This window comes from Falco punctatus (genome assembly GCF_963210335.1).
Source record: "Falco punctatus genome assembly, contig: scaffold_71, whole genome shotgun sequence".
Taxonomy (NCBI): domain Eukaryota; kingdom Metazoa; phylum Chordata; class Aves; order Falconiformes; family Falconidae; genus Falco; species Falco punctatus.
Genome location: NW_027660257.1, coordinates 96,775 through 118,506, shown reverse-complemented (window position 1 = coordinate 118,506; position 21,732 = coordinate 96,775). Strand labels below are relative to the sequence as shown.

General features: G+C 46.9%; 1 protein-coding gene across 1 annotated transcript; it reads right to left on the bottom strand.

The window, feature by feature from the left end:
- Positions 1–717: 717 nt before the first annotated feature.
- Positions 718–10,786, bottom strand: LOC308057320 (heat shock factor protein 5-like; the record flags this gene model as incomplete). Its single annotated transcript, XM_080411451.1, has 6 exons — positions 718–1,063; positions 1,443–1,540; positions 4,774–5,148; positions 7,987–8,180; positions 8,967–9,153; positions 10,750–10,786. 6 exons carry the CDS (start codon positions 10,784–10,786, stop codon positions 1,034–1,036), a joined length of 921 nt encoding a protein of 306 aa, XP_080267577.1. The 3' UTR covers positions 718–1,033.
- Between the last annotated feature and the right edge of the window lie 10,946 nt (positions 10,787–21,732).

Sequence of the window (21,732 nt, the reverse complement as noted above, 5' to 3'; positions counted from 1 at the left end):
TCAGCAAGAACCGCAGGCAAACTGCTGTCTTCTGTACCACCTGCACAGCCTGTCACCACGTTCCAGGAGAAATGACTTATGCTATGCGAAGACTCAGAAATCTCTAGAAGTCCCGTTGATCCACGCGGTACGATAGCTGTGTTACCCTGCTCAGAGACAGCTGGTTACTGACCTGGTGGAACTGATACAGGGCACTGCTCGCCTTTGGCCTTCTCACGCAGAGGATCGCCTTCCCGCAGTCTGCCCAGATGCTCGGCAGCTTTTTGCTGGGGGTTTCCAGGAAACAAAGCAACCACTAGCAAGTGGCCTAAAGCTCTTCTGACTCCACACACTGCCCACGGACTTGCTTCTCCAAACAACTGATTTTTACTAGACCCTTTGGACACTGTATATTATCCTTCAATCTAGCCACAACACCACCTTTGACAACTCCTTTGGAATGGTTTACTATCCCATTGATCTCGGCCTTCCGAGATAAGCTATTTCATTGTGACTTCCCATCGCTCAGATGGATCCTCACGTCCTGGATGAAAAAAGCAGCTCACGATCAAAGTGAGAGGACAAAGATGCACTGTGCGAAAAATAAATACTACAATATCGACGGCATGACTGGCTGTTGGCTATTTATAGCCTTACACTAACGTGTTACCCTGGCCATAACCTGCCCATCTTGGATAAGCTTATTTTTTAAAAAAAAACCTCATGAATAGAAGACAAAGGTTGAAATTTGCAAGACAGGAAACTGGATGATCAAGCTTGGGTAGGTCAACCCTTTTTCAACACACATAAGCATAACTTGCTACGCTTGTCCTCTGGGAGGGGGGAAAAAAGTATATGCGTTATGCTGTAATAGAAAAGGAAGCCCTTGCATTCTTCCTTCAGATCTTCCGATACCTGATAAGCCAGGCCCTCCAAATAAGGTGCAGTTTCCACTAGAATTACATAACGCATTTACAGGAAGTACTGGAGTTATCTTTAATAAGAGATCTCTGAGGTGGGGCCCATTCCAAAAAGTCACCTTAGTTTTTCTCGTTCAACAAATGAAACTCAGGACTGCAGGAAGCTGTCCGGGACAAAGAAGTGGAGCTGCTTCTCACTATTTTCATAATATTAAAGAATCTCTTTTTGTCCAGGCAAGAACATTCTTCCAAGACAAATGCAGGCTCATTAACTAAAAGTGATTCTGGTGAAGTCAAGCAAAAAAACACTCCACTGATGAGGACACCCGCTATGCTGCTACCCTGAAACCTAACCTGAATTACAAAACTACCCGTTTAACATTCAGTGGTTCTTTGAAATAGGTATTTGTAAACCACATCACTTTCACTTTATCAAGCAGATCAATTTTCAAATTTTTATCCTGAATTTCACAAGTGTATAAACCTGCAGTTCATTCATACAGTCTCCTTCGCTTTCACCTCCTTTCAGTAGGCTACGCTCACCTGGACAAAGCTGTCGTGGGTGCACGCTGAAGCAGTAGGACCAGCACAGCCAGCCAGAGGATCTGTGTGGGCTGCTGCTGAACAGCTCTGTGGTGTGGCTGCAAGAATTCAAAACACAGCTATCAGACTGCCGGAACCTGTGTCTGGTGTGCAGAGTTCTATAGCTTACTTTGATTAAACATTTCAATAATCACACAGTAAGTGAAATTCCAGAAATTTATTGTTACCTTCCAAGTGATTTTAAGACCAATTTCTTAATCTTAAAAATACTTATTTTAAGATATGTATAGATATATTAAAAATATATATTGTAAAATTGATAAAACACACACATACATGCAGAAACTTCATAATCAGTCTTTTGTGTCTTAATATCACCTCTCTGATTTGGCTGCTTGAGTTTCTTGTCACAATACACCACAAAAAGTGTATTCACATAGCTGAGCCTAGGTGTTCATACACACTTGTGACCATGTGAATTTTAAGACTTACAAAGAAAATGAATTATCTTAACCAAGAGTGTATCATTCCGAAGAATATCATGACTACTCCTGAACTACCACTCACCAGAAAGGTTTTCATCTGTAAATGAACCCTACAGGAACAGATGTATTCAAAAGGCGCAATTGGACTTGTGCTGTCAGGTGGCACCAATAACTAATAATGTCTCACATGGTCTCCATGACTGATTTTTCATTATAATGAATTTTTCAGATAATGAAGCTTCAACGCATTTCTTTGACCCGATTCTACTACTGTCAAAGGTTTTGCAGATAGCCGAAAGTAAACAGAACTAAATCCTTACAATAATTCTGGTCTAAGGCTAGTGGGGAAAAAAAGACTTAGACGAGCATATTTTATTTTACTGACTTTTCAATAAGAATCATAATGAAAAACCAGGGAAAACTTTTTGTCACAGAAGTTAACAAACAAGTTTGAATACACATAAAAAGAAATCTTTTCAGAAAGTTCTACTTTGATTTCATTTAATGGGACTTCAAAAGTGAAATGAAAAGAGTCAAGAATAAGATTGAACATACATTCTTCAGTTCTCTCACTTATTAAATATGTATCTTAAGGTTAACTATCACTTTCCAAACAAACTAATCTTGCTGCTATGCTCTCATGATGAAGGAAACCAGACTTTTTCATGTGGACATATGAAGAAACACGCTTTCAGCATGCTGTATGTTATAATATACAGAAGAAAGGATAACGGAGAGATTAAGAGATACACAGGCACAGAAGTAAAACCACTGAGACAGTCCTAAGTGACAGTGAAAATTAAAAGATTTATCATACTCCAGTGAAATGTCACTTACACTCTCAGAAACGCTAATTAATTCACTGGAGTTTTCAAATGCCTCAGATTCCCTAAGTTTCTGTATTTTAGTTTTGATTACACCTTGCAAAATTTGGTATGTTTTCACCACATTCTCACACCCACCTCCCACCCCAGAAGATTCTACCTGAGCAACATAGCCAAGTTATCCTTTAAACTTAAAGCAACGAGCGTCATCCAGTGAGAGAGATCTACATATTCATGTCTAAATCTGCGCTGGTCTCCCTCAGCTCCCCTACAGGCAGTACTTCAAAACAGGCACTTCCAGGACACCAGTAATCTTACCCCAAGACAAACTCTAAACCGAGCAATGTGAATCGCACCCGAGACGCCCCTTTCCTTCCCTTGACTACGGAAGAGGGCTGGGGCCTTAGCTGAGATAGAGACAACTACCACTCATCATGATGAGTTTCAGCCTATGCTCTGTAACCAACAGAAACACAAAGCGGGGACCACCTCCCACCTTAATGAAGCAAGTATTCTGGATGAGGCTTGGAGCTACCTGGTCTAATAGAAGGTGTCCCTGCCCACAGCAGGGGGGTGGGAACTTGCTGATCTTTAAGGTCCCTTCCAACCCAAACCATTCTGTGATTCTCAGGACACCTGCTCCTGGGAGAAGACTTAATAGTTAGCAGCTGGTAAGGCAGGCTCCACACTTTGGCCACCACAGTAATCTTTGCATAAGGGGCACAAGGCAAGGAGCACGTGGCAGAAACTGCCTGTCTCTTAAACATTTACATGTGTCTACAAGAAATGCCCAGCTCCTCAGAACACTTCCTTGACAAAAATGACGTTATGGAAACTAGTGATTATTGTCTGAAATGTTCTCAGCAGAGGTCTCAGAAGAGATGCACAAAAGATGTAATGATTTCACTGTGTAGGATTTCTAAACAGGGATAGATAGCTGTCTTTGTGAAGGTGCAGCTGCCAAAGGAGGAGCAGGCAGAAGGAAAGAATAATAACTGAGCTTTAGTTTGTTCAAGGAAAGGGTCACTGTTCTGAATTTCAGAAGTTTTAGGGAAACTGAACAAAAACACCACAAAACAACAACAAATAGACCACCACTCCCCAGAAAATAACCCATCATGTGATTTTTCCAATTCAAGGTAAGGGCAAGGAAAAGAACAGTAATTTGCTTCAACTCCTCTTCTGAAGAATAAAAACACTTCAGTGAGACTGATTTATTTTGTAATCAAGTGATTAAGTGAGACTGACAATTGTGGCAGAAATAATTTCAAAAAAAGAAAGAAGCCAAGACTTTTGTACTTTCTAGTCTTCAGTGCATAAAAAAATACAACATAAAGAAGCTAAGCAAGAAAAAAAATTTGGATACAAAAATAGTACGAGCAGAATGAAATATTCTACACCAGGAGTCCTCAAACTACGACCCGTGGGCCAGATATGGCCCCCCAGGGTCCTCAATCCGCCCCCCCGTATTTACAGAACCACCACATCACCACCACCCTGCCGGGGGTTGGAGGGGGAAACCAAGCAGCCACAGATGACTTCCTGCCACCTAATCCGCGCACCAGCCCCTGTTTAGAAAGTTTGAGGACCCCTGTTCTACACAGTACGTTTGACTGATCTTTAAGGTTTAAAACCTTGACCTGGAAAAACATGAGACCACGGCCTAGGATACTACTTCTTAACAAGGTCTCAGTGCTTTAATATCATGGTCCAAGTTTTGCTTAATTGAAAAAACAAAAATGAAAGTTAGCCTCACACCGACATTTTGGACAAATGTTTTTCTCCTCACCCTTTCACCTCAACAGAAAGGCTATCCAGAAAATCACAAGGGGACAAACAAAATCTGGAGGAAGGACACAAATAGCAAACAGAAACTCCTTTTGCTTTAAAGGTCCATCTTCCTTTTAGACTGGACACTTTCCAATTCTCACTTGAGATATACACATGGCAGAGTATTATAGAAAAATAGTCTCACTTTAAAATCTATTTTTGAAAAGCAAATGCAGAAATTTTTTTCCATACCTGTTGGATAGCAGGCTTGTGAGTATGGCACTGAAGATGCAGAGCTGCTACAATTTGCAATGGATGCGGCAACGCTTTGAGTCCCTTGCTGAAGTGGCGGAAGAGAAGCCACAGGCTGGAGTGTGTACGTGGCTCCCGTTGGAAGCGTCTGGAGTACCGGAAAGGCAGCCCCTTTATCTGGAAAAGCTGGGCAAGCCCCTTGCCCTGGCAGCAACCCAAGTGGTCCCTGCTGGATCCAAGTGGAAGGGACTGCAGTCGGATCTAATCTTTGTGCTGGTGAAGTGCTGGGGGCTCGGCACGAGGTTGCCGTGTAGGAGTAAGGAGGGAAAACACCTTGACCGTAAAGTTGATGAAACTGCCCTACAGTCAGCAGTCCTGCAGTGGGTACAAATTAAAGTGAAACAAGTGTTAAGGAAAGGAGTTTTCACAGGCAAAGAAAGGCAATATGAGGAGCCAAGGCTCTGCAACATTATTTGGGAAGACTACCTTTGCTCCAGCATACTTAACCCAGAAAGGAGACTGTACTCTTAGACCCGAGCATGCAGTAACTGCTGTGTGGCACACGAGTGAAGCGCCAACACAGGTGTCTGCGTAGCATTCAATCTCCTTAAACTGGCAGTAATGAGTTACCCGTATTTAGAAATGTGCCATACATCGGAAAGTGTAGTAACTTACTAAACCAAACAAAAGCAATTTTGAAAGTACTGTGTGTTAAATCAGACAATACATTTTAAGAAAGGGACATCATAAAGCAAGATTTTACCAAACTCCACTACTGACAGTTCACAAACAGCTAAGGGAAGGGCAATGACAAAATCCTCCAAAGGACTTTGCAAGTAGTTTATGACAAGTCATTTATTTGGTCAAGAAAAAAAATTCAAAGCCCATTTTTTCTCAGTCAGCTCAACTAGTTCGGTGCAGACTAAAATATCCCAGACTTTGCCATTTTGTTATTTCCTAGATAGTCCTTTTATTCTTCTCTATTATTTTACAGTTTCATCTCTCAGACAGTTACTGTTTCATGAAATGGTATTTGCTTTTATACCATGACAGCTCGATTTCTGTTTTGGTGGCTTTCTTGAAACACTGACAGTAACACCCCGAACGCCTGTGCTCATTGATTTCTCTAAGAACTACTGCATTTGTGACTCCCCTGCAGGATTGCATTTAGCCAGGAGAATTACAAGTTTCAGGATGGTTCACATCAATAGGGTTGATCTAGAAGCCAGGCTTTCTCAGACCTGTAGTTTCCAATTCTCACTCAAAAGGACTTTTTTTAAAAAATAGCCTCACATTTACCTCTGGCACTCCTCTGATGGAAGCTAATTCAAGAAATCAGTAACATACAGTCATTATTCTGCAAGTTCACATTTAACCATTAAGAATCACTAAATAAATACCAGCTGACCCTGAAGATTTGCTAAGACTTAATGCATAAGACTGTTTATTTCCTGTTCAGTACTTTCACCATTTATAAACAGAGAGAACGAACAGGGGTATGAAAATCCTTTTGTTTATATTTCACCTTTGGATAGGGACATGAAGATTATCTAGTTCTAACACATACACAAGACACCACAGGATGCCAAGTTACCCACCTCCCGCTGCTGTACAGGAATTGTTCCTGAATGTTTAACACAGCGTTCCATGCTGCAAGACATTGGGAACAGACTGACGCTTTGCAAACAAAGGTATCTCTTATCAAATTACCTCACATTTACAGCAAAGACGTGTCCCTAAATAGTCAGTACAGAGCGCAACAGCGCATTGTCAGCCTGTCAGAACTTGACTGCATAGAAACCCCAATGTTTTCCTTGTTCTGTCTTTCTAGAAAATGAGACTCCTAGAGCAAAAACTCTGAAACTGCAGCCATCAAAACAGGACAAAAAATGAACAAGTCGTCTCTTTCTAATAATTTCCTTTACCAGTGGTCTGCGTTACATCAGACAAACCACATGTCATTGAAGTCTGCAATGACTCATCTTAGCGTTAACAACGTTCACATCAAATCATTAATTTAAATGCTTCCTAGCCTCCCTACCGAAATAAGTTCCATCCCTTCTCCGATGCTTCATTTTGTTTTCTTGGTATTGCACGTGCAGTTCCACACACATCACGGAAAACACCACTTGAATTAGATGACAGTTCCTACCCTGACACAGTAACCAAGAGTATGGTGATACCCTACTCTGCTCTAAATGCCAGCCGGTGCTGCAGAGAGCAGTACCATCAACTGCTTCTCCCCTTCTCCTGGTCGCACAGTCCTGTCGCTCCTCCTACACCGCGCCTTACAGCTCTGCACCCATGGGGTGCATCACCCGGGTCCAAGAGCCAGCCACAAAAAGGCTGTTAAAGTCTTCTCCGATCACTGCGCTGAACCAACACGTTGCTGTATCAGCTGCAAGGAAGATGACAGTTAACACGCCACCAAGGGAATGGGAAGCAGGAGTGCTCTTCTGGCAGCAGCCCACAGTTAGAGCAGCCCAAGAGCACTGCAGAGCAAGATATTCACATCTTCCTTACACAGCACCAGCTACAAAGCTTTTGGGCCGACACAAAATGTGTGGAATAATCCTGAGGGCTCAGACTTGTCTTGGGAAAACTCAGATCCTCCCAAAGAGCGTTAGAAAGAAAGAAAACACATTCTAGGGCTTTTCAGCAGTATTATTTTCTAATTAGCTCTCACCTACTCATGCGATCCATTTTAAAAACTGCGTAGCTTGTGAATTCTTTTTCAGGAGACAACTGACAAAAATCTTACTACCAGGTCTTGCTTCCTTTGCACAAAACTAACAGGATGCTCTAGTGATCACTTCACATGACTCACTGTTTCGCACACATTTAATGACAGCTTATTAAGCACCCCTACTGATGGGCATCCTTACCGACGGGCAAGAAGCAGTAACGTTCATCTGGTAGAGCTGTGCCAGCTCCACAGAGATCAGGCAAGGGTGTTCTTAGTGTAGTACGCAATGGAGACTGTACTATAGTCTACAGGCAGCCTGAAATACATGTGAACCATGCTACTCATGCTTACTGGCAGCAGATCTACCTGCATAAACAACAACAGCTTCCCTATACCAGGTGAACTGAGATGCCACCGGCAAGGACAGGTAACCCTTCTCCCTCAGGAGAGTGCTGATTTTCAAAACCCATGCCACCCAGCGCTTCTCAAAAACCCACCAAGGCCCCACACGGCCCACTCCGACTCACCAGGCCTGTTGGCATTGCTGAGCGTCGAGGGCGGAAGCAGCAGTTGCCTGGCCAGTGGCATGCCAAGCAAGCGCTGGAAGCGGTTAGGTGGGCGGCTGGTCACATCCAGGCCCGCTGCCATCTTCGCCTTGTTGCCTTTCGTCAGGCGCTTCAGGTGGACGAGGAGTTCGTGGCGGTCACGGCAAAAGTGGGGGCTGCGGAAGTGATGCAGGGACCCAGTGCAGTTGCCACCGTTGCCTTGCCCACCCTCTGGGCCCGGCCCCCACCACACTGCTCCCCAGCAACATCCCCACCTTGCAGAAGCCGTAGAGATTGAGCTGTCGGATGAAGCTGATGAAGTTCTTGGTCTTGAAGAAACCGGCGGCTGCCGCTGCCCCACGGCCACCCAGCTGCGCGGCGACGGCCAGCCCGGTGCCCAGCAGCTCGCACCCAAAGAGCGGCTGGTTGATGAGCAGCCCCTGGCCGGAGGCACCCAGCGAACGGAGCGGCAGCGCGGGCTGTTGACCAGCCGCCACAGTCTGGCGGGGAAGGTGTCGGCACTGACGGGGACGGGCTGCTGCGACGCCCGCCGCGCGCGGCCCCCGGCCCTCAGCCCCGCCGCGGCCCTGGTCCGCGCAGCGCCCCGGTCCCTCGGCACGGCACGGCCGCAGCCCCGCCCCCCCTCAGCTCGCCGGCGCCCTCAGCCCCGCCGCCCCCCTCAGCTCGCCGGCGCCCTCAGCCCCGCCGCCCCCCTCAGCTCGCCGGCGCCCTCAGCCCCGCCGCCCCCCTCAGCTCGCCGCCCCCCTCAGCCCCGCCGCCCCCCTCAGCTCGCCGGGTGCCCTCAGCCCCGCCGCCCCCCTCAGCTCGCCGGGTGCCCTCAGCCCCGCCGCCCCCCTCACTCCCCCCGTCCATTCAGCTCCCCAAGTCCCCTCAGCCGGGCCATGTCCCTCAACCCCCACCATGTCCCTCAGCCATCCCCTCCGCCCCGCCGGTCCCCTCACCCCGCCGGCCCCTCAGCTCCGCTGCCACCAGCATCTCCCGTAGCTTCCGTGAGCGACCGGGCGGCTGAGGCCCGGGGGCCGAAAGTTGCCGCTCGGGGCGGCCCCGCCGCCAGCCCGCAGCCGTCCCGGCGGCAGCCTGGAGGTCCTTGAACCACGGCGCGGGTGGGCGCCGGGCCGTGGAAGGCGGCTGCAGGCGGGGCAGAGCAGGGAGCACGCGTCCCGCAGCCCCGCGCCCCGCCATGGCTGCCCGCCGCCCCGGGACCGCGCGCGGGAAAAGGGGCGGGACCGCAGGACCACGTGACACATCAATCCCAGGGAGGGGCGATCTCGGGAAGGGCGGGGCGGGGCGGGGGCGGGTTCTGCTGAGCAGCCGGACCTGCCCGGGCTGCCGCGGCTGCCGCGGGGTGCGGGCGGCGGGGACGGACGGGACGGGGGGGACAGAGGGGGACGCGGGCAGCGCGGGGCTGGGGAGCTGCTCCGTGTGCCGGGGGTGCACCGGGCTGGTGCTTACCCCGCCGGGAGGAATGCTGCCGGCAGAGCAGGTGTTGCAAAGTGTCGGCTTAAAAACCGCTGGCAGTTCACAAAAGGAAAAGCAAATTTATCAGGAGCGCAGAGGAACGCGGAACGAATCGGGAATTGTGTCACATTTGCCCTAAACCCCCCGAGACCTGTGCAGTTCTGATCCCCACACCAGAACAGATCAGGTGGGGTTAAAATGGGGCAGCGAAAATCAGCAGCGAGTATAAGAACTAGCTTCAGCGGAAGGAAATGCTGAAGAAGGAATCTTCAGAGGGGCGGTTATTGTATAAAAAGATAGGTAGTGAAGTTGTAGTTAGTGTAAAGGAGGCAAGCACGGCTAATGGAGGTTTTCAAATAGGAGAAATCAAATCAGGTACTTAATCACAGGGAAACCGGGGAACTAATTGCCACAGGATGTTTTGGGTACCACAATGTTACTTGGCTAAGGGAGGGTGTGGGGGTGTGCGTGTATGTGAAGAAAAAAGAGAGGAAAGAATAAAAAGAACAAGATTAGCTATATTCACAAAGACCAGAACTCTTAAGCGGCACCTTTGTCACTGCGAGTGCTTGCACTGTGCTGTGGCACAGCTCTGAGGCGGTGCCTGAGCTGCACTGGTGCAGATCTGCCCTCTCCTCAGCCTTGTGCTGTCAGCTGTGGCTGCAGGCAGACTGCAGGAACCAGCAGAACCATCCTTACCGCTGCAGAACAGGAATCTGCTATGAACCAACAGGCAAAGAAGAGCAGGGAGCTGGGGAAGGAAGAGTGCGGTGATCTCTCTCTCTGCTTGCATCTTGCCCACAGGTCACCAGCAGCGGCGGAAGAAAATGACATTCCTCTGTCTTGGCTGCCCTCAAAGCAAGACAGTAGTGAGAAGACTGAGCATCCGTGTGTTTCGTGACCTCAAATACATTATCTTGGAGTTGTCGTAAGATTTCTTAGCAAGAAGGTACAAACCCAAACCTCTTCTTTAACTAAAGTCGTCCTTATTGCTTTGGTTTACAGCACAGCCCCTAACCACCAAGGCAAGCAAAAGCGCAGTAAGTTCCAGAAAGGGGGCAAAATTGAATAAACTGATGGGAAACTGTTCCTATTTTTAAACTGAAAGTAATATCCCTCTGCTCTTCCGCATAGCTGAAGTGAGGAAAATGATGTTTGGGCGGGGTTGCTAACAGAGTTTCACACTTCAAATTAAACCAGAAACAGAAATGTTGTCAATGTTGTCATCAAAGCTAAATCCAGCACCACAGCAGGATGTTGCTTTACCCAAGGAATTAATGGCCTGCGATTCTAGTAAGCTCATGCTGTCGTCTTCCCAAGAGGCTTTGCATTTTTTTCCCCCTCGGTAATAATTTATTAAGAATTATGTTGCTCAGTGTAAACAGCTAAAACTTAAGTAAAGCATACTGAATGCAAATCTGAAAAATCCAGAAAGATGTCCACTTCACAAAAAATTCTTCTCGGCATTCCTGAGGTTGTCTTTTGCATTACTTCAGTGAAATGAATTTGGGTTTCTCTCCCCCTGTGCAGCGAGAGTGCCAGAAGACCATGACTACCTGATGGTGGGATAGGTGAGGTTTTTAGTGTATCATCCGTAAATCAGGGCAGAGCCAGCAATACGTAGTCCATCACTGAAATGCAGAGCATGATTCCCTAGAACTAATGCACAGAAACATCGGTCCCTTTGGTACCACTGGCCATTCTTGACTTCAGCCACAAGAGCGGATTCATTTGCCACTTCATGGTCAGTGGGTTAAATTTGGTCCTGAGGACTTTAATCGTTACTTTGCTGTCAAAGATTGTTATTAGCCAAAGGTGATGGGAGCTGCAAGAATAAATAGCTTATTACTAATTTGTGTTATGGACTCAGTGCTTTCCTTCTTTTTCACCCATGTGAACTCAAGTTGCTGTTAGCCCGCACGCCCCTATTTGCCATGTACCATGGCAGTTACTCCCTGGTGTCTGCCTCTCTCACAGCTGTGCCTTTCTCTGCAGCTAGCTTTCTTCCTCCTTCCCTGCTGTGGGACACCAGAGATGTGCCTATTTTACACACGAGAAGGTGGGCCTTTGCCAGAAATTCATAATCCTCTTCTCCTGCCAGTGCTTAATCTCCATTCCCACCTTTTGTAATAACCTCCTAGTTTTCTATGTTTCCCTTGCTTATACATATATATATAGTAAAAACCCCTACCAACTGAACGATCTAAATTACACATTTTGCAAACTGATTCTGCAGAGCTGAACAAAAATGTTATTGTTAGCTTGTCTACTGTATGTCAGGGCAAGGACAGCTGCATTTCCATGCAGTGTGCTGACCTTGACTACCATCCAAGGACATACTACTGTTAGTAAAGGCAGCACTTAATCCCTGGAAGGTTTTACCAGGTTAAGTGGAGAATTTTTCATCACCTGGAAAATTTAAATCAATGTGTGCTTTTGTTCAGCTACCAGTTAGTTGAGGAAGTGACCAGTTTACATTATCAAGCCTGTAATTTGCAGAAGGCCAGACACGCTACGTACAGTCACCCTTCCTGGGCTGAAAAAGTCCACCTCTAAATGCATAAGTGGAATGTACATATATACTATAAAGCTGGAAAATAACTGTTCTTACCATGATTATATGCATGTTAGATCTGTGAGTGGTAAGAAGTGTTGCTGTAATTAGTTTCAGTTTTGTTAGGAAGGTAACAAAGAACAGTTGAAAAACATTCCCTAGAGAATTAACATTTTGGAAGAAAAGTGATTTTTCTTACTTTTTTTTTCTAGTTAAAGAAATAATCAGCTAGTACAGAAGGATGGATATTATTTTCTTATTGATGTATAGCAGTACAAATCTTTGAGCTCCAGACCTCTTGTAACACAGCTAAGGCAGAGTCTCATACTACTACATTTTAATTTGTTCTGAATCAACATAAGTGAACATTGAATATTTCTATCCATGTCATCTTAATTAGGAAGGAAAGAAGGACCTAGATGCTTTTGCTAATAAGTCAGATAAGACAAAACTCAAAACTGTTTTCAGATTTGACAAATTTTGGCAAATAATCTCTATTTTTAATTATGGATGGGATTAGGTCTGGAAGCACGAGCATAGTACCAGACAACCAACTTTCCTACTCAGCTGACTCATCTGAAACTATGGAACATGACAATTTTAGAACATAAGCCTAAGAACATATCATCAGCCCATTTTTCTCAGTTCTGTTTTAAGTGATCTTTGAAAAGCATAGTTAACCTCTGTTTCATGTGTTAATACCATATTAAATTGCCTTATTGCTTTGTCATGTAGAGAAACTTTGGTGTTGACTTCTGATTCATTTCAAGAATGTTTTTTTCTTGTAAGCTTGAAAAAAGAATATTCCACTGAAGTAAGCTGATTGCAAGCAGTTTCAGTAATTGAATCTCTAGATAATTGTCTTTATGCTGGGAGGTTTTGTCCCACTTCTAATGGAATTTTAATGCTGAAACAGTTTCATTTAAAACTGTTGCCATAAAACATGTTGGAATTTTCTATTTTTGTTGCAGGTGTGTTTTTTTTTTTTCCCCAAAACCTTTTTAAAAGCTGAGGTTGAAGATGATATTATTACACTAAGAAATACTGCCAAATACATTCTGAGAAATTAGAAAGATTTCTACAAGATAGGACTGTTAAGACTATCATGCTGTCAGTCTGTTGCAGTGTTCCCCAGTACTAAAATGACTGCATTTAAATAATATTACAAGTAACTGGGGCGTTTTTTCAGTGGGAAGACAAAGAGGGTCCCCCGTGGAGAGTCGGCCAAGTCACGACAATCACATCAATATGGCTACATGTCGTGCTCAGTTTATTAAACAAACAGGTCATATTTATAACTTAAACCGACCGCCCACCCGACTTTACACACAGGTGATTGGATAAAAGTCTCTGGCCACGTGGGTGTCTGTGTCACTGATCGGTGCGCATGCTGCAGGCGCCTGATCAGAGTGTGCCGATGAGAGCGTGCTGATTTCGCGGTTCCCAGGACTTCTGCACCTGGCTTCTTGTCCGTGCATAGCTTGTTTTCTTTCTCACACTGCTTGTTCCCAGGACAATTTAAAGTTGCTCTGCAGCTTCAACTAACAGGCCTGGGTTGTCTAACCCGGACAATGGCAACATGTCTTCTCGGTACTTTAAAAATACCTCTACAGGTACCCAAGGTCACACACAAGCAGAAGTTTTCCTGCAGATCATGTTGGGGTGGTTGGCAGTTGGCACTGTAAAGGTGAAATGAGATGCCCTTAAGGAGAGCAATCCATGCTGTTCTTGGGACCAGAGACATGCAGGGCTGGACTGTGCAGTGCTGGCAGCAGAGGGCATTGCTACCAGTGAATTCTCTGCAGCCACAGAAGACCTGTGGTGCAGGTGAACCTTATATCCAGGAAGGACAAAGTGCTTTGGAAAGTGTTCTTGGCTAAGGAAATCTCATGATACAGGAATACTGTGAAAATCATTGCTTTTTTCCTCAACTGTTTCACCACAGCGATGACTATCAAAAGTCCTGTCTAACTGAGAGGTCCCAGAACACTGAAGGTTTTTCAGAGTGGTGCCTACCTACAAGAAGTGTAAGAAGGAGGATCTGAGTAACTACAGGCCTGTCAACCTGATCTTAGCGCCAGGGAACGTTGTGTAGCAGATCGTCCTGAGCGCCATCACACAGGAGGCAAAGGAAAACCAGGATGTCAGGACCAGCCATGATGGGTTTATGAAAGGCGGGTCCTGCTTGATGAACCTGATCTCCTGCTGTGACAAGGTGACCTGTCTAGTGGGTGAGGGAAACAATGTGGGTGCTGTCTACCTGGATATTAGGGAAGCCTTCAACACCATCTCCCACAGCAATCCCATTCGGCATTGGATGCCCACCTTCCATGGTCCCCAGGAAGAGCCCTGAGCCCTGTGTGAGGGACAGCACCGACCTTCCCACAGGCTGAAGGTCACAGCTTGGCCTTTCTGCTTCATCAAGCAAGCCAAGGCTTTGCTCAGCAGCAGAGCTGCCTGCACAGCGCCTTTGCCTACCTGCACTCACAGCCTCCAAGGATGGGCTCTAACAAGGCCATGGGGAGGCTTTCTCAGCCATGGCCCTCAGCGGGGCCTGTTAACGCTTCCAGGGACTGTGGGCTTTGCTCCTGACTTGGTGTTCTTGAGAGGTTTCTTGAGTCTCCTCTGAATACCTGAAGTCCACAGCACCACAGACACCCTGGGCTCATGCCGAGGAAGAATGCCCTGACAAGCCCTGTCTCCTCCATCAGGGACATCTGGTCTTCAAGTTTGGCTCCTACACTTCATGAGATAAGTTTCAGCCGTACAGTGAAAGGGAAAGGCAGGTAATGAGCACTTTGGAGAAATGATAGAAGGCTTTCCCAATTGCTATTGATGCAGAGTGTCTCCTGAGGAGGTGCGGACAGGTAGGAAAATCAGTCCCTGGAGCTAAACACTGTGTGGACAGCCTTGCTCCTCAACTCTCCAGCCTCACTATTAGAGCTGAATGTAGCAAATTCTTGGCAGTAAATATTGCCTGATTTCCTTAGAGTATGGGGTGTAACCAGAACTAAAAGAGGGATTGCTAATGGTGAATGGTGGATGGTGGTGGTGGTGAGGGGACTGGGATAGAAATTAATAAATAAAAAATACATTTCTCAGCTGTATTATTGCTAGTTCGTGCAGATCCCCATGAAGTCTATTGCCACAACTGAAGAGTTGCCCATAGGGAAAATTACAGACACTACTGAAAGACAGTCCAACTTTTCCTCTCTGAACCTTAAAGCAGAAGCTACATAGGTAAAATGGATTGGAGTGATCACAGAGAAAGAGGAGAAAGGCATCTAGAGATGAACTTCTTAACCCAGAGCTGTAAACCAGGAAACCAGGACGTCAGCGTATTCCAAATGTCTTCAATTTCATAGAAGGCGTGAAATTTCTGGAACTCATGAGCAATATTGGGATGTGTTCTTTTATTTTTTTTAACACATATATCTGTAGGAATTCTCCCACTTTGATCTACATATACACAACAACTGGTATCAACAACAGCACAGACTCTGCCTTCAGCCGCCAGCTTCATATCTAATGCCATTCCATTTTGAAAAGCTATAGGGGCTATTTCTCACACTTCTTCCTGCAGAGCCTTCATGGCACCTGCAGGGTCCTTGGCCATCTCTTCCATTGCTGCGCGTCTCTTTGTCACTGCCTTCTCCCATTCAGGAGCCGCTAACCAAGGAGTAACCGAGGCCACACGCAGGCTGATGATCTGGGCTATCATTGTGACACCCATTACATCTGAGAAGCTCATAGGCCACTTGGAGGCACGTGGCCATGAAGGCAAGTTTGAGGTCCCTGGAGTGTCCAGTTCCCTTGGGGGATGGGCCATCAGCAGCCCAGCTGGTTATGGCTGCAGTAAGAAAGGCACTTGGACTCTGAGACAAAGTGTCATTTCAAATGGCCTTGGTTAGAGCAAACTCTCTACACACAGAGACAACCGTGTCAGCTGTATGCCGTCCCTTCCGAGGCTGGGAACACGGAGTTTCCAGCGTTGGGAGGGTGGTGCAGCAAGTGGTGCAGATCCTGCCTGCAGAAGGGTTATCCCACACCGCTCCTGTCAGCTCTTGAAGTGCTTTCTGCCAGGGAAACCCATTCTAGTCATCACTTCTCGTGTTCTAAGAGGAGATGTTCACTTGGGAGTTGGTAACTGCAGTCCCAGACAAAGGTAAGGGCGTGCGGTTGGCCATTCACCAGCAGCTTCCTGCAGATTTCTTCTTCCAGTATGGCTTGTTCTGCAACCCAGGGAAACACTCAGCACAGCCCAGCCTGAAGGCCAAGAGGTACGTGGAGCACAGCACAGGCCTGCTCAGATTTTCTGTGACACTCATCACTAACTCCTCCATGTACAAAGGTCTTCTGCTCAGATTCTCTCAAGCACCTCATGAAGGTTAGAAGGAGAGCAATATCTCCTTTAGAGCACTAGAGAAAGGGACCTTTACTTGAAGGCCTTTGTTGAAGGGAAGGTGGAAGAAGATCCCTGACCAACATAGTGCAAGAGCTCTCCTGGACTTGTTTTGAACAAAAAGACAAGGCAGGAGTGGTGAAAATGTGGATGGCACGTTTGAGTCAAGTATGGGTGACGTTGGTAAAGTAGAAATCAAGGGCAAGTCAGCAAGACAAATTGTAGCAGGGCTGAGTAGAGAGGAAAGATCACCTCTACCAACCCTTGGGCAGTGCTCTTCCTAATGCAGCCCAGGATGCCGTGGGCCTTATTTGTTTGAAAGGTGCAAAGCCAGGAGAAGAGGGGGCTTTGGGGACACCTAATAACAGCCTTCCCATATCTTCTTGGGCCATATCAGCAGGAAAAGGCAGCCAGGTTCTTGCCTGTTGTGCTTGATGGGACTGTGAGGGCCAATGGGCATCAGCTGAAGCAAGGGAAGACAATGTCCTTCCCCATGAAGACAGTCAAGCAGTGGAGCAGATGTCCCACAGAGCTTGTGACATGTCCATCCTTGGAGCTTTTCAAGCCCCACTTGAAGGAAAGCCTGAGCTACTTGCTTCAACCCCATAACTGATCGCTCTCTGAGCAGCATGTAGGCCTGGACACCTCCTGAGGTCCCTTCCAGCATGAATGATTCTGGATCTCCATCCACCATGGATCTTGCCTTCATAATGGGAGGGAAATCACTCAGGTTTCCAGCGGTGGTTGAAGCCAAACAAAAAGTTGGTCAGTGCGGCGAATGAAGAGATGGGATGCAGCTTGATGAAAGCAAGTTGTCAGTTTATTAGTGATTAGCTGCCCCGCGCTCCACGGTCGGTTTCCCTGTATCAGTTGTCCCTGGAAGTCATACTTAGATCGACATCGATTAGCATAATCACACCCTTTCCGACATATCGGACAAAATCCAGGACGAGGAGGTTGTTGTTTATTCCCCGCAGCCCTCACAAGACAATTTCTCTTTAGATGACCAGGCTTACCACAACCATAGCAATTCCCCACACCACGCATCGCTGCAAAAGCAGCAGCCATAGCTTCAAACTTGTGGTCAACCGTACCGATTCGGTTACATGCTTCCACCATTTCCACCAGAGCGGGGTTCGGGTTGGGAAGAGACTTCAGTAGCCTTTTACAATCAACATTAGCATTTTCAACAGCTAGTTTTGTTAACAATATATCCCGAGCTTCCGCATTATCTACTTGGCGTTCCAAAGCCTGTTTTAGTCTATCAATAAACTGCATATAAGGTTCTCGAGACTCCTGAGTGATGTTAGTAAAGGCTTTTTGTGGCTTTTGTACGTCAGAGACCTGGAAAAAAGCCTTTTTCGCCTCTTCTCTAATTGCCTCGAGAGCCGCACGGGGGCAGTGTTGAGCCTGCGCTACCGGATCAGCACGTGCACCGGTGCCCGCAAGATGCTCTATTGCCAGCGCAGCTGATGCAGCATCATTATGGTTAACGTACGTGAGCAGGAGTGCTTGCAGTCCCCCTCTCCAGTGCGACTCCCATAACGTGTACTGAGTCGGGGTTAGCAGCAATCGTGCTAAAGATTTCAAATCATGAGGAGTCATGACATAAGCATCAAACACAGAAGATAACAGACTTATAAAACAGGGAGAAGAAATACCACGTTCCGTAACCGTGCGGCGCAGTTCTTTAACAACCGAAAAAGAAAGAGCCTCCCATCGTGCTCCCCCTGCCCGACCCTGAGAATACAAGACCGGAGCAACTGTAGTTTTAGCCATTTCTAGATCCCCCTCCTTTAAGGCTTGTTTCTTTATTTTTGCCCACACATCACGTAGATCAGGAGGGTATAAATCAGGTTCTTGTTCAGGCTCTACTGGTCCCGGGTCAAAGGGGTCTTCTTCTGGCGGATACTCCACTGCATTGACACCCAGGGGTTTAGAGCACTGTGATTTAGAGGCTGATAAGGACAGGGCTATAGGAGCTTGCGACTCCTCCTCCTCTCCTTCCTCTGCCTTTTCTTTTTGTGCTTTCAGAGTCTCAAAAATAACTCTCCATGAAGAGAGCAGACGGTGGGACTCAGTATTGCCTTTTGTCGCAGAATCCCACAATTTCACCCCTGTGTCGTCCCAAAGTTCCCACATAAAAATTGTAGTTGCGGTCACTGCAGGCATATTTACTTGCACCCACTTAAGCATTGCTTTAAGGTCATGCCCAGAAATACTTTTCTCATGTTTGTTAGGGAGACCTTTCATAAGCTCATATACGTCTCTTTCCGGGGACGAAGCCTGATTCCCCATTACGGATTTCCCACAGCTCACCTCTCAACTCCGGAGGGTGTTCAGGCCGGCTCCCGCTTCCTTTCAGCGGATCATTCAAAGTTCTGTGGGATCCATTGCATGTCGCTCAGATAGGCGATTCGAGAGTCCGTCCACATCAGATCCTTCACCGGATCATGTCGGGGTCACCAATTTGCGGCGAATGAAGAGACGGGACGCAGCTTGATGCAAGCAAGTTGTCGGTTTATTAGTGATTTTCTTACAATTATACGTTTCTACCTTCTACATATTACACACTGATTGGTTAAATCTTAAGCGTAAAAAACAGGGATTGGTTGATATTTAAGGCACACCGTTAGAACAATAGGAACTTATTAGTTTACCTTGACATAGCAACAATTTCTATTCCCAAATTAGGAGGTTTCTTTCTAGGCGGCTTTCTTGATTAACAAAGTTACATATCGGCGCCATCCGTTCCCTTATCTGGCTACTTGTTTCTCTGTCCGCCTGGCTGCCTCCTCAGCTGTAACGGCTCAGGGGTCTGCAGTTAGCTTGTTCCTTGGTTCCCAGGGCTTGTGCCCTGCAAGTTCTAACAAGTCTCTATTCATCAGGCTATCAGTACTTGGACTCCTGTCCTTGAGGCCTTGTCCTACAGGGGAACACAGACAGACAGGCTGATTCTTTGCACCAGCACTTTGCTGCCTCTTGGCACGGTTCTTTGTGTAAATTTGTGGGTGATGCAAGGTGAGGGGGTCGCTCTGAGCCAGCTGGCGTTTCCGCACCAGGCCAGAGGCGCAGGATCCCTTTGGGCACAGCTGTTCTCTCATCTTGCGTTCGCTGCTTAGATTTAGTTTAATGCCCTGTCCTATCCTCAAACAGCGTGGCTGTAGCAAACTAGAGAGGAAATGCCCTGCGGTCCCTGGCTCCCTGAGCTTGTGAAATGATCTGTTGCTTTGGGGAGGGACTGAGAAATGGTTTTACGTCATTCGTATGGAAGGTAAAAATGATGTTGGCCTAGGGCAGTTCTCCATACTGCCCAAGTGACATAAGAGCTTAATCTCACCGAGGTAGGCTTTGCAGAGGGCACTGCTTCCTTTAAAATGTGATTTATTAGTATGAATTAGCATTCGTTTTGGGTGTGGAAGTAAATTGGTTCCCATGAAGGGCAAATTGCTGCTCTTCAACTAGAGAGAAGCAGCAGAGCAACAGATGAACATCACCCCAAATAGAAGTAGGGTGAGAGAACCCCCAGGAGCACTCATGTCCAGTACTTTGTCCCTTGTCTTGCCCTTGAACTGGTGAGTGTGTGGCATTAGGGAGCTGTGCCAGCAAGGTCCTCTGCACAGCTGCAGCGACACCACGGCGGTTTCTGCCAAACTGGGTTTTGTGCTCCTTGCAGGGCATTGGGGGAGGGATGTGGGCTGCTTGGTGAGGAGCGCATGGGGATTGTACAGCAGAACCAGAATGTTATACAAATCAGACTTTTTGTCTCATACTTGATGGAGTGTGAGTCAGCAAAGTCCCGCAGTGCTGTCGCTCAGCTAGAAATGCATCCACAGCGTGGTCAGGAGGTGCAGAGCACCTTGCAAAGCCCTTGGCCAAGAGGCAGGCTTTGGGAAATGGTTCTGTAAAGCCACCTGTGCTGGGCTTGCAGTTGCTTGCCTGCAGAGTATCTGTGTTAGTTGTGGAAGGCTCAGGAGTGCTGCCTTTGAACAACCCCTACATCCCTGATGCTGCACGATCCACAGGGACTGTGGGTAACCCAGTGAACTGGGGTCCGGGTCTTCCTGATGGGGAGTTGGTTTGTATAATTCTCTTGCTTTGAATCTGTTCTTCCCTGGAGTAAGTCTGACTTCAGTGAAGTCACTCCTGATTGAAAGGAGTAAAATTGTGGCTAAGCCCTAATTAATCGGGCCATGTGAGTTGTTAGTGGCTGAAATGCCACGTAGCCCTTTCTTGGAAAATGAGCAGTTTCCTACTGTCTCGCAGTCATTTGGGAACGTGCCACGTGATTGGACTGTCAGAAAAGAAATAGCTGGTGTGCCTCTTGGTTTATTGGCACTTGTGTTATAAATGAACTGCTAATTTTTCTGCTGGGCAACATTTCCAATTTGTTACTCTTGCTGCTTCTGATTTGCACGTTTCTGTTTTATGGCTCCAGTTGTACAGCGTGGGTGTTCTCGTGCCAGCCCACGTTCCCGTGTGTTCTTGCGTTATGGTCTGACGGCCTCTGCTGAATTGGAAACCATTGTGGCACTGACTGGCAGATAAACAACAGACAGAAATACTTCCATTTGTGCGTCCTACAGGCTTATTAATAGTTTATTGTAAAGGAAGAAGGAAGTAAGAAGCACATAAAAACATAGCAGAGCTTATTCTGTGTTGTCCTCTTGCTCTTTTCCCTGTAGCAGTGCACTGTTTTCAGGCAATGCAAGTTCAGTCTGTGAGGTTTGTGAAATTCATTGCTGATGCTCGGTGGAGACTGAATTAATGCTCATTGGTTACTATGGAATACGACAGGACAGCGAGTTATTGCATTACTGAAAATAAGTCCTTTAAAAGTCAGCCCAGCCCTGTTAGATGTTTTGTTGTGCACAGAAACTATTCCACAAATACTTTTAAGATGACTCTTGTGAGGAGGAAAGGAGCAGAAGACCAAGGCAAATGGCCCGGCGCCACAGGAACCTGAAGCCAAGTGACTCATTTCAAAGACTCCTGCGAACCGGCAGGTGAGGGGGGCAGGCGCAGGGGCACCCCCTCTGCTGCAAACGGATCTTCATCCTCCGGTCTCTCCTGTCTTGTGATGGCCCTTATTTTCCAGCCTTTCTGATATCAGGGTTTCAGCGGGAGCTTTCCCTGCTTGGCTTGCCGTGTTACCTCATGCTACAAGGATCTTTTCTGTGCAGGTTGGCTGCTGCAAGGAGTTCAGTGAAGCCTTTGGGATAGGTTATGCAGGGAAACTGACATCTGAGTTTGGGGTTCTGGGCAGTTAGGGTTGATATTGCTGTGACAGTAA